At 40.4% G+C, this 13722-nt stretch overlaps 1 protein-coding gene across 1 annotated transcript; it reads left to right on the top strand.

Annotated features, from left to right (window-relative positions):
- Positions 1–12583: 12583 nt before the first annotated feature.
- On the top strand, positions 12584–13216 carry LOC147427669 (cytochrome b561 domain-containing protein At2g30890-like). Its single transcript, XM_086496748.1, has one exon. It carries the CDS (start codon positions 12584–12586, stop codon positions 13214–13216), a length of 633 nt encoding a protein of 210 aa, XP_086352874.1.
- Positions 13217–13722: the final 506 nt, after the last annotated feature.

The raw sequence follows: 13722 nt of genomic DNA, 5'->3' as shown, positions 1-13722 counted from the left end.
GCTTGAGACTTTGTGGATACCTCTATTATCTCTGGTGGGTTGTTGTAGAATGTTCAACTTCAGTTGATTTAGTCTCTTTTGGCTGTTCAAAACTTGTTGCTGCATGTTCCTTCTCTTTTTCCTTGGCTTCCTCGCCCTCATTGGGTTTAGCTGGTGGTGAAAGGCACAGGCTTGGCATTGGGTGGTCTTCTTGATCTACAATGGGTGAGGTGGGCTTTGGAGACATCTCCCCTTGGTCGTGATGTGTCTCACTTTGTTCCGTAGCCTCTACCTATCTTTGTTGTTCGGTCGCTTCTTCCTTTACTTTCTTTTCAGCTTCTTGCGCTTCTTTCAACTTTACGGCTTCTACCTCTGCATACATGCGTTCAAGAAATTCCGTGGGATCCTCTTCTCCTTTTCTTGCAGGGTTTTTGGTTTTGTGTCCCCTTATCCCTCTTGGAACTCATCTTTCCTGGTCCTCACCTGTAGCTTGGCGGCTCGTTTCATAGGTTTTTTTTCTCTTTCAAACCTCGTCTTCTTTTGCTGAGGTTATTGGTGGTGTGTGCCTACAAATTTCTTCTTCATTTCTTTAATTCTAGCCCTTCTTTCCTCATTGTCTGAGTTCTCATTGCTATGAGATTAATGAGAGATTTCTGCAAATTCTTCATCTGACTTATATACTCTCTTTAATATAACGCGTGGTTCTGGGAGAAGGTTGCGTGGAAACAATCCATGTGTTCTGATCTGGGGCTGGACAAAAATTATCAACCATGCCAATAGCATGATATGCTATTCTTGGTAGCAGTTCAAGTGCGCCCAGTTATTCTTTGTGCCTTTCAACGTTGTTAGCACATACTACGTATGATCAATTGGTTGCCTGGTTCTCGACTTCAACACTTGGATGAAGGTGGTCGCAATTGCATGGTTTGGGTGGTGTACCGTGGTGATCTTTTTGATAAGAAATGGAAGTGTTGATGGTATAGGCAAGCTGGTTCTTCCACTTGCATTTGGATGACATCAAAAAATGTGGCAACAATAGTCTCTTTGGTGAATGTGTCTTCTGTCTTTCTATCTCGGGCCCGCATCATCATACCTTCAGTCGGCAACTTAATTGCCTCGGCCACAATCTCTTTTGTGATTACTACTTCTACTTTTTGCCCCTATTGGTCGGTGATTTGGGCTGGCCCATCCTCTTCGATCATAGACAATAGCTCATAGGCCTTCTGGAAATCTACGTCGCATGGTTCTTGGTCGTAGAAGTCCCTTAGGCCCAGCCTTTTGTTGGATTCTTTGGTGTCTGGCTTGGCAGCTATATCATACATCTCTTATGGTAGCATTTGCAGTTCCACTTGGTGTCCTTCTTCGCTCTTGAACCTACCAGTGAACACCGTGGTGTTGCTTTCTTCAAGCTGTTCTCTTGACAAGTACGTTGCTTTTGCCGTCTTTACTAAACTTGGGTCTATATGGTAGGGTGGTAGCTCTTGCAACTTTTATTTCTAGGACACGCTTTTCTTGGTCTTCTTGGTGGAAGCTTGCATTGCTCCTGTTAAGGAAATAAAGTGTCAAAGTTAGAAAATTCTGCAAATCCCGCTCTAAAATGCCCCAAGTCTAAATTGCTGACAAATGATGTCCACTTTGCTTCAAATCAATTTTGGAGCATGCATAGATGCATAAAAACATGTAGAGATCAAAATCATACAGTTCAGGAAAAAAATTACAACAAAAGTAGACAATCGTTATTATTTATAGGTGGGGATTTTTTCCAACTTTTTGCATTTTTGACATAATAGGCTTGAACTATATGGCATTTAGGTGCTCTTAGTGAAGTGTGGGCTCATTTGAGTGCATTGGGTGGAAATGGTGCCAGATTTAGGCTTTCAGACTCTGAAACAATAGATATACTGAGATGTTGAGTTTTTGAGATCCAAATTTGCTCAAACTTGATCAGTTGACTTGGGACATCATGTTCTTTGGTCCCATAAGATATGGGGTGATTTGGATCAAAAAATGTGACAGATAACACAAAATATGGATTGGAAAGACATCTTTACGTTGTTTGACAATTTCCAAGTTTTTTCTTGATTATTTTGGCTCATACTTGAAATGTGGCATGTAATAGATGTGTACAAGTGATCGGTGAAGTGAAGGGATCATTTTCAAGCCAAAAAAGTACAAAAGTAAATAATCATGATTATTTACAGCAGTTAATTTTTTGCAAGACTTGATAATTTTTTGACCTAGACATATTCAATACATCTAAAACAAGTCCTAATTAAATTGAATTTGGTAAAGTTTTTTCATGTTAGCATCACTTCGTGCTCTTGTCGACTCTGAAATCACTTCGTGCTCTTGTTGACTCTGAAATCACTGATTTTTGTGATTAGATGGCCTATGGAGTTGGTTAGTCACTTTTGAAGCTATAGGCTGTCGCTACATAGTCCTGATGCTATGCATCCAGTTTTGGTCCATTTGGAGTTAGTTTGACTTCATATGTCAAATTTGACGCTTTGTAGCCTTCAAGCTGTTTTCTACTTTTTGAGAGCTTGCCTTGACTTTTTTTCATGAAACCGTCCATGTACATTGTGTATAGACCCAGTCTATAAGCTTTCTGTGGAGTCAAAATCCAATTCTTACATCTGGCAAAAACCTAGTTCTTTTACTTGGGACCCCCGTCGACCCTGGCCAAATTGTCATTTGGTGATGTAGAAGTGTTCTATTATATGGGGGCATGCTATAGTTCAAGTCTTGTTGAATTTGGTTGAGCTGACAAGCCGCTATGGTCAATTTTTGTTCATAGGACTTCGTGCACTGCTGGGCTTCTACGGTTTTTTCCTGAGCCTAGACTTGCTACCTAGGCATATAGAATTGATCATTGATAATCTTAGAACTTACCCCTAATGTCTCGTGTGAGACGGCGCTGTAAAAGGGCGACTGTGGACCCCAGAAATCGTGCACCAAGAAGGTCGAGAGCTCTCTTCTCCAAGAGTGACTAGTGGAAATGAGATGATTTCCTGAGCTGTCAGTATCAATAACGATGGTTTTTGAGCTTTAACTCGCCATTGGTATCTTGGTTTACTTTGGTCAAAATGTTGTGGCTGAGTCTTTTGAGACTTAACTCTGCATTGCTTCATTGGTTTTACAGTTTGCAGAGAAGATAAGTGCTCCTTTTTCTTCCATATCCATTGTGTTTTAGGTTCCCTGCTCGAAGATGCTCCTCTTTGTGTTTGGAACCTTAGAACCATCTTTGGTACAATAGATGATGTTTTGGGCACCCAAATTTGAATCGGCTTACCTTTAAGCTGTGCTTTTGGTACCCAAATTTACCTGATTCCTTGCATGCTACTTGTAGCATTTACTTGTCTATAGGATGTAGAAGATTGATTGCTTCGTGGTTTGCTCTGCTGGTAACCTCCTTTCCATTCCTCTTTGCTCGGTGCAATTGGAACAATGAGTTGTTTTCCTTTAGGTGATAGCTTAAGCTGATTGGTATCCCAATCTGGTACTGGCTTGTACTTTCGCATCCATGAGATTTCAAGAATCATTGTTTCATTGTTGTATTCATCTGTTAAGCATACAAATTTATGAGGGCATGAATATCCATGTACTATCACATTTAAGTTGACTACTCCCAATGCTGGTGTTGAATTCTTGTTGCATCCTTTAATAGTCGATATTCCTGTTGTCAAAGACTGACTTGTTGCTTTCTTGTAGGTGGAATAACTGACTGCATTTACTCAAGATCCCGTATCAACCAATGCATTTGTGCTATGATTGTTCAGATGTACTTTGATGCAAAGGTCTATTCCATCTAACCATTCATCATCTGTGTGACACTACATCTTTCTGTAATTCCCATAGTCCTTCATCTACTTCCAGAGTGTTGATGGGAATAGGTAGTTGTTGATTTTTGAGAGCATCTTTCCTTTTGAGTACCTGAAGTCGAGCTTCCTCTTGGGCTTCATCAATAACCTATTGCTTTGCTACATGCATCTTTTCTAGCAATTCATTGGGAAGCGACAAATTGTACTTCTTTCAAATGACATTCACTAATCTAGTTAGCCATTGGTTCACCATCTAGGGTGGAAACCTTAACGACTCTACTTGGACAAACGTCTTCAATGATAAATGGTTTATTCCCCCTTTTCTTAAACTTGGGAATGTGTTGCTTAAGGGAATATACTAAAATTAAGTCCCCTTTTTTGAAGATTTTTGTAACTAAATGGGATAGGGATCCGATTTGTTATGGATGACCATAAATTCATTTAGCAGATAATTAATTACTTTATTGAGGAAATGAGTTCCCCCATCACTGACAATTTCTCCCAGGGGACTCACTCTATATACAAGATGGGATGCCACCTGCGAGCGGACAACTTTGATAAAACCCCTATATATGACTCATACTAGGGAATATGACCCCCCTTTCTACGCTTATATGACAATCAATGCAAAAAACTATCATACCCTTATCCTACATATAAAATGTAGGTCTCACATCAGTCTATGCTTTTGAATTCACTGGAGGTGCAGTTTCATGGCGATCTCGTTTGCAAGATTGTGTTGCCTTGTCTACTACAGAGGCTGGGTATGTTGCAGCTTCAGAAGCTTGCAAGGAGGCTATGTGGCTTGGTTGGCTAGTGGGAGACTTGGGAATCAATGTTGAGATGCCTGTGTTACATTGTGATAGCCAAAGTGCTATACAATTGGCAAAGAATTCAGTGTTTTATGCAAAGGCAAAGCATGTGGATGTGAAGTATCACTTCATTCACGAGGTGCTCGAGGACAAGAGATTGCAGCTTGCCAAGATTCACACCACTGAGAATCCTGTTGATTTGCTCACAAAGGGCTTACCTTCAGAGAGGTTTGCACATTGTTGCACACTCATGGGCATTGGGTAGGTGATCATGGTCATTGTCTACCTGTATTGTATGTATATATACATTGTCACCCCAACTTAACGGCACATTGTCCATTAAGTGGGAGGTTTTTGGTGTGGTAAAGCCCAATGTGCTGCGCCTGAGTGTTGGGTGACTGGAGACTACCGGGAAGTAACACTGACCATACATTCTACATAAAAGAATAAGGACTCATAACTCTTACACTATTGTGTTTGGAGTCCACCCAAACCTGTGTCTCATCTCTTCTCCATTGATGCACACACACACACACACACACACGCTCTTGCATGCGCACTTCACTTTTCTGCTCTCTACGACTTGCAAATAGAATCAACTAGAAAGCAAACCAAGAGAGATTTTCCATGGGCCTCCCCAGAATGCATATCTACTAATCCCCATCCGTGAAATAAAGCCATGGACATCTTCTTAGTGTGTCATACTTGTAAATGACTTTTGAAGTACAACTTAGTGCCACAAGAGTAAAACTAAAGGGATTTTTAAAGCAATGTACATACTCACCTTGAGAGTGGCAAGCGAAACAATCCCTCAATCCAACCTAATGCTTTTGATCTTTTTCTCTATCTAAACGGTGCCCATAGAATGGGCTATGACATTCTAACGATTTCTAGTCTAAGACTAGCTGATGATTAAAGTGATGGTTTGATTATTGTCCTCTTTAGTTGCAAATGAAAATATATATTATTGATCAAGTTATCTTGTCTCTTTCCAACAACATGGTGATAGATATTTTGTCTCTTTCTTGCAGCATGATTAAGTTATCCTGTCTTTTTATTTCAAGATTTAAAAGTGATGACTTGTTAACTTCATGATAAGTCTTTCTAATGATGACATATTTGCTGGATTGGAAGATATGGAAGAAGAACTTAACCACGTTGAAGCACATGCCATCTACAAAGGAGAGAGAGAGCGCTATGGCCAAGAGAAAGACCTTGAACCTATTGCTAGATTCGAAGAGGACGAATCTGGGTTGTAAGGTGAGCCTCTCAGCCTTAAGGAGTGCAGGAAGCTATGTCCAAACCACTTTTTGCGCGAGAACTATTTCCAATCAAAGGCAATGCAAAGGAATCAATCCTCGTAAAGCTATCATATTTGCAGCACAAAGGACTTGCACGAGTATTGCTACAAAGATTCATACGATGAGAGAGAGTTACGCCAAACAATAACCAAATGGAACTATAATTTACACACAGTGTTATGTTTACAAAATCCTTGGGAGGCATGTAGATTGGTCAGACCGCCCCAATAATTCTGGCATTGGGCATGGTTGAATTGCAGAGAAAGTGGCAGCAAGTAACACCAATAATCCAATGCTTGCATGAAAACATCCCATAGTTGTGCTTCCCAAACATTCAGAGACGCTCATTGCATTATCAAGCCAAGGAAAAGATCTTGCAAGCGAAGGAGAGACACATGACATTTTACACGCCAGAATCCCTGAGCTTGAGATAGAGCTATCAGAGGCCCAAGACAAGATGCAACAATATGCATCACTATATGGACCATTTCCAAAAAAGAATGGGCCTTTGCAACAAGGATATACAAACCTATCTCCCACGCCTGAAAGTACTGAGTTCAACATAGATGAACTACTCAACAAGCTGACTCAATATTTTCTAGCCTTAAGCGCATGCTTTTCTGCTTCATTACGCACTGATTACGGGAGCTATATTCATGTAAAGAAATGGGGTTTATCTCCACAAGGCTGAACCACGTATATCGTGTGTACTCTCTCTCTCTCTCTACTCTATAATGTCTTGTGTGTTAAATCTATCTCTCTTCTTAAGTAATCTACTCAAATATCTATTCAGCTACGTCATATTTCCTAACAAATTAAAGCATTGCTGCAGTCGTTGTGGCCATCTTCTCTTCAGATTCTGTGCAAAACTACACGATGCAAGGCATATTGTTAGGATTTGTATTAGAATTTTGCACAGAACTCCACGACCATGCGAAGCACGTCCTTATACTTTGCCTTGAATTCCACTACTTGACCCTTATTGAGCTTCGACATTTGCCTCTCAGAGTCCATATTTGTTAAAAGTTTCTCAATAAACTTATTATGTCGAGCAGGGTCAGAAGCTGGAATATCAACAATCTCAATGGACTTGAAACATGAAGATCCCCCGTCTTCATAATACTTCACGTAATTTTACGATCATTTTTTGATAGTATACAAACGTGTGTGATGGTTTTCATGCGAGTCATCGATGTAGAGTTGACAAGATTTACCAAGTATTATCTATTGACTAATTATTATCTTTGAGGTTTTGTAGATTTTGAATTTCCTCACACATGGTACGTAAAGCCGTGATGATATTACTATTTTAAGATTTTTATTTGATTTGAAGAAAGCGTCTCTGATGCCATGGTATTGCATTTCCTTACAAAAATAGTGTTTATGATGCCATGGTACGTAAAGCCATGATGGTTTCTATGTCAAAGTTTTTTCTAAGCATCTCTAATGCCATGGTACATAAAGCCATGATGGTTGCTATTTCAAAGTTTCTCTAAGCATCTCTGATGCCATGGTGAACATTCTGATGCCATGCATGGTACGTAAAGCCATGATGATGACACAACGGCCAATTGAGATCTTGGGGGCCCAATGTGTTTATTACATGCCAGCTTTATATATATGTGTGCACATGTGATTACGTTGATATTACGTTTGTTTCTTATATGTTGTCTGCACATGTAATTGCATCGACATTACGTTTGTTTCTATGTCGTCTCTAGAGCGGCGCGAGCCGTCTCTAAGGACAATGTGATTAGGTTATTTATAACCTTCACGTCTTGATATGTTTTTTGAGTTGATGTTGTTTATAGGATAAAAGTCACATCAAGCAGTTTGTATCAGGGCTCAAAGATATTGAATTTTCATGAATTCAATTGTATATATAGGGTTATTAAACTTCCAAAGATGCTTGAAAGCACAGATTGTATATTATGGAGTGATGTGGCTCTTCGAAAATGAATTTTGCAAACTTTGATAATTGTTAATATAACAGTGCATGTTTATGGTGCCGTGGGTTTTTCCCTTGTATCCCCAAGGGTTTTTTCATCCACAGGTAGGGACTCATATTTAAGTGGGGTGTTGGAGCTATATATACCAACCCCTATGCTATATATAGCTAAGAGTCCCCATTGTATATGTTTACTTAGTGTGTTCTCTCTACACACTTTGAGGTTTTCATATAATTGTGTAACGTGTTCTCTCTATCTCTCTCTCTTCTCCATATACCTGCACTCTCTTCCTCCGGTTCAACACCTGTAAGGCTAGCAAGGTAGCAATAGGGCTTGCTCATACAGTGGAAGATTTGGGTAATTACTATTGTCGGCTCAGGTTTTCATAATGATAGTTTAAGTGGTATGCATTTGGGGAAAAATCTAGTGTTTCATGGAAAGGCCAAGCACACTAATGCAAGCTAATACTTCATTTGTAAAGTTATCAAGGATAACTACATCCAGGTTTTGAGATTTATATGATGACAACCCAGGGATCATTTCACAAGGAGTACTTTCTCCTTTGAGTATTTTTCATCCTCCATGCCTCCCTCTACGGTCATGGAATATTTGCCTAATATTGTCACGTACAGGAACTTTGGCCTTTAGGTAAGAGATTAGTAGGTAAAGTCCACTGTCATTGTACTAGGCCAAGGAGGATCCCAAATGTTGTTTGAGACTACTACTACCCACTTTGCCTTAGGCGACTGTAGGGTCAATGTTTGTTAATAAGCATCCAAGCGACAAGGCATTACTAACTGATGCAAGCTAACACTTCATTTGTAAAGTTTGTGAGGATAACTACATCCACGTTTCAAGATTTATACGAGGGACAACCCATGCATCTTTTCACAAGGGGTACTCTCTCCTTTGAGTATTTTTCATCCTCCATGCCTCCCTCTATGATAATGGAATATTTGCATAATATTGTCACGTACAAGAACTTTGGCCTTTAGGTAAGAGATTAGTAGGTGAAGTCCAATGCCATTGTGCTAGGCCAATGAACATCTCAATTATCACAAAAGGAAATTAATCCTATCAACCACTATCCACCAGCCATAGTAATAAAGGCATGACATATCATAGGAAATACTCTAAGAATATTCCCTCAAAATTTTCCTCGAGAGAGTTACCCCCAAACCCCTACCTTAGCACTAGGTTGGTAACCTAACAGGACATAAGAGTGTCCTTTTAGGGTTTTGAAAAAAACCTCCAAAACCATAGTAGATCCACTCATTTTGTAAAATCCTTTCATGAGGTTATAGTTCAAGGCCTACTACACATGGAAAAAATATGAAACTTGTAAAATTTCTCATCTTTTGGTCACACCAAGCCTCCAAAGTTGATGGACCAGTACATTTTCATCAAAACAGTCATTTCTTACGTTTTGTTGCATAAAAATAAGATTAGGGATTTTTGTAGGACTTGAGATAAATTCCCTAGTTAACTTCAATGGGTTGGTGATCAGAACATATGATTGCTTCTTTCTCACTATTTTTTGTTTTGCCAAAAGAAATAGGTACAAAAAAGTTGAAGTTTTACCATTCTGCAAACCTATCATCAAAGTTTCTATAGCCACGCTCAATACAAATAATATATGCATGTTTTCTTAGTTCCCTATTGTCCTTTAGGTTCATAAGGATCCATGGAGCATGTCAAAAGAATAATACATCTCTTACCAAGGGGAATCTTGGGGACAAAGATGAAGTGCTAAATACATGAAAAAGTTGGGTTCACCAGTATGAGTTGTAGAATCCCATAGAAACCATTCAATATCTAGCCAAATTTGATCCTTATGAATAGATATGGTTACTACCTACAAAATGCATGTAGTTGTCACAAGAAACTAACAATATTGAAAAAGCTATACTTGATATATTAGAATGTTTCATTTTCTTCTATAATTGAAAAAATCAACCATCGTTGTCTACTATGAAAAATAGGGTTTAGGTGCCCCAAAAATCAAGGAATATTAGCTTTATGTTACAATATGCAACATAGAAAATCAAAACTACATTTGGATATCATGAAAGCCACCAAAAAAATCATAGAAGAGCTAAAATTGGCTAAAAAGCAGGATTTGGCAATTTTTGTAATTTGGTCATAACTTACAACTTTAACATTTATTTCTCCCTAGAAGCATCAAGACATGTTGAGGACTACTAAAGATAGTTCTCTAGCATTATACATCTCACAACCATGAATTCTAGAGTGGTATAGTTGCAAAAAGTTGAAAAAAGCCAAAAACAGGACCCGTTTTTTCACACAGTTTAGGTTGTGAAATGTTGTGCAAGGACAAGGTTAAAGATGGAATTGATATTCCAAAAAAATGTCGAGTTTTTTTGAGCTCATGAGACAACTTTCTAGACACATAGCACCTCAAAATCCATTTTGAAACTCTTGACATAATTCAAGGAAAATGGTCACTTAACAGGACATAAAAGTGTCCCAGGACATAAAAGTGTCCCATTACCAACCTAGTGTTAGGGACTGTGGTTGTCAAGCCTAGGGTAAGAGTGAGCAGGCCAAGGGCTAGGGACATGCGATAAAGGGGGTCCTATAAATAGCATGGCTAAGGGTCTATATAGGGTACATTTGGGTGGTTATTTGCATGTCTTAGTCCTCTCTTTCTCAGATTGGTATTAGAGCTTGAGGGATAAGGAAGCTATGGAAGAGGGGAAGGACGTAGGGCATGCACTCACACTGTTCTCTTCTCTCTCTCTTGATCTCAGCATGGAGGCATGGTATCTCTCTCTCTCTCTCTCTCTCTCTCTCTCTCTCTCTCTCTCTCTCTCTCTCTCACACACACACACACACACACACACACACTATAAGAGCTAGGAAAACTATAGAACTACCACTATTGTCGTGGCTTAACAAAGAAAAATGGAGAGAGATTTTTATGCACGGTAATAGTGGCGGGAATAGGTGAGATAACGGATTATTGAAAATACGCACGATAATAGCTGCGATAGTATATCTGTGACTTACAGTGGAAGCCACTTTTTGGATAGTATCGTCGCTCAAGTGGAATCCTAGCATGAGTTAATGAACTGGGAGTAGACTATTTGGAAAAAATGTCATGATTATTGATGCTTTGATTGATATGTATGGCTTAGATTATGACTGACATTGCTTTAGTAGATATCTTTTCTAAAAGCGGTGTTTTGTAGTGCTAGTGATTGCGGGCATGCTCATACAGTGGAGGATTTGGGTAACCACTATTGTGGCCTCTGGTTTTGCATAATGATAGTCTAAAGTGGTATGCATTTGGGAAAAAATCTAGTGTTTCATGAAAGGCCAAGCACACTGATGCAAGCTAACACTTCATTTGTAAAGTGCTTGAGGATAACTACATCCAGGTTTCAAGATTTATATGATGACAACCCATGGATCTTTTCACAAGGGGTACTCTCTCCTTTGAGTATTTTTCTTCCTGTATGCCTCCATCTATGATCATGGCAGAGGGGAAGGACATAGGGCATGTATTCACACTATTCTCTTCTCTCTCTCAATCGCTCTGTTGATCTCAGCATGGACGCATGGTCTCCCCCCCCCCCCCCTCTCTCTGTCTCTCTCTCTCTCTCACACACACACACACTATAAGAGGAAAACTATAGAACTACCACTATTGTCGTGGCTTAGCAAAGAAAAATGGAGAGAATTTTATGTCTGGGAGTAGTGGCGGGAATAGGTGAGATAATGATTTATTGAATATACGCACGATAATAGCTGCGATAATATATCTCTGCAATTATCACCATGCCTATTATCAAAATTGGGTGGCCCAAATGAAAAAAATTATTTTTGACCTGCATAAAACATATAAAATATCAATTGTTTTTTCAAGATTATAAAAAATATATTTAAGTTACAACTTATACTTTACCTTTATAAATTAAAGTGGAATAGAAAAATACTTTGAAAAAATAAACAAAGTCAAATTCTCAAACGAGTTTTATTTACAAAACATGAGGGACAACCCATGGATCTTTCCACAAGGGGTACTCTCTCCTTTGAGTATTTTTCATCCTCCATGCCTCACTCTATGATCATGGCAATATTGTCACGCACAAGGAACTTTGGCCTTTAGGTAAGAGATTAGTAGGTAAAGTTCACAGCCATTGTGCTAGGCCAAGGAGGATCCCATATGCTGTTGTGAGAGTGAGAACCAATCCGCATTAATTGTAGCTTTGCATTTGATGTGTATTAAAACTAGAAAGGTACAACGCCCTTGAAGAATCCAAGCCACAAGGCGTTCCAACCAAATACATCAACTCAAGACAAACATATCCGGGGAAAATGATAAATGCAACGTTGAGTTTGAAGGTGAAAAACTCTACCAAAATTCTTGCCTTTAAAAACCAGCTACGCCACTAGATGATTCCCGATGGTCTTAATAACGTGCCGGGTACGTTTCAGGACTGCGTGTGCTTTTCTAGCCCTAAGCGCGTGCTTTTCTGCTTGATTACGCGCTGATTACGGGAGCTATATAAATGCAAAGAAATGGGGTTTAGCTCCACAAGGACGACGTCGACAAGGCCCTGCGTAAGCTGTGAACAGATCACTGTCGTCCCGATTTAGCGCAACTTGCTGCTGCTGCTGAAGCTGAAGGCCACCATCGCCACATCATGGACCGTCTCCAAGTCATCGTGCTGCATGGGCTCCTCATGTGGTTGGGCATGGGACTATGCATACCTCTTGGCGTCATTCTCATCCCATTCCCGAGGACTGCTCGCCAAGAAGGTAATGCGTTGTTGAGCGGACGCATAGCTAAAGGCCACATCGTTGTGCAAAGTTTGGGGTTACTTCTGGCGGTCGGGGGCGGAGGGCTGGCCTTGGCCGAGTTTGGGGCGGTGGGGCTTGCTCACACACATGGGAGGTTGGGCTTGGCTCTGCTGTTGGCGCCTTTGGTGGTGGCGTTTCTGGGGGTGGTGCGGTCGGATGTGGGAGCTGGGTGGAAGAGGGGTGTGTGGTACGCCGCCCATTGGATCCTTGGCACCGGGACCATCCTGTTGGCACTTGTAAATATCTTCATTGGCTTGCATGTGCTGGAGCTCATCAGCGGCCGCACCCTATTTCGTGTGAACGTGGCCTTTAGCGTACAGGTGGCGTTGATGGCACTAGTATACCTGGCCCAGGACCGGTGGGCCTACCTTCTCCAGGTGCAGTGGGCTCTCCCTCAGGCTGCTGCTTCTACAGCGGCGCCATTGACGGCCCATGATGAAGAAACAGGTATAAGCAAAGGAGATCAGCTGGCCGTGCAGGAAGTGAGCATATCATGCGGCTCAGGATCTGCGCCAGCTGCTGCATGATCAAGAACTGTGCATGCTGCCTCCAACAGCAGCCAGCTTAAATTTTGCGTACAAACATCATCGTTGGTGGCTCGTAGCTTGTAAAAACTTATGATGAAGCAATATATGGCGCTGATTTTTGTGGCAGCAATTTTGTCATCCCCTAATTATTGATATTATACTGAGAATTGAGTTTTGAACACAATCCATGTATTGCAACTTTAATTGTAGATTGTCTCCATGGGTGAGAGAGAGAGAGAGAGAGAGAGAGAGAGAGAGAGGTAACTAATGTCAAGTTGTCGATTGTTACCCTTGTAATGTCAAAAGTGCCATCACCATTAGCTAAAGAGAGCCTGTTTATTAGACAAACAAGTTGTAGCACCAAGATTGCCTTCTTCCTACATGGGAGCGAGAGGCACAAGAGGGACAATGGATGTAGGATAGACGGAGATTCTGTGGCCGATGAGTAGATAAGCGATGAAAGTAAGTTGTTGAAATTTTCAAATTAATGCACGATTATAAGTTAA

This window comes from Adiantum capillus-veneris, chromosome 23 (assembly GCF_014529385.1).
Source record: "Adiantum capillus-veneris isolate H3 chromosome 23, ASM1452938v2, whole genome shotgun sequence".
NCBI lineage: Eukaryota > Viridiplantae > Streptophyta > Polypodiopsida > Polypodiales > Pteridaceae > Adiantum > Adiantum capillus-veneris.
Note: the sequence above shows the minus strand (reverse complement) of the source record. Positions and strands in the feature narration are given on the sequence as shown.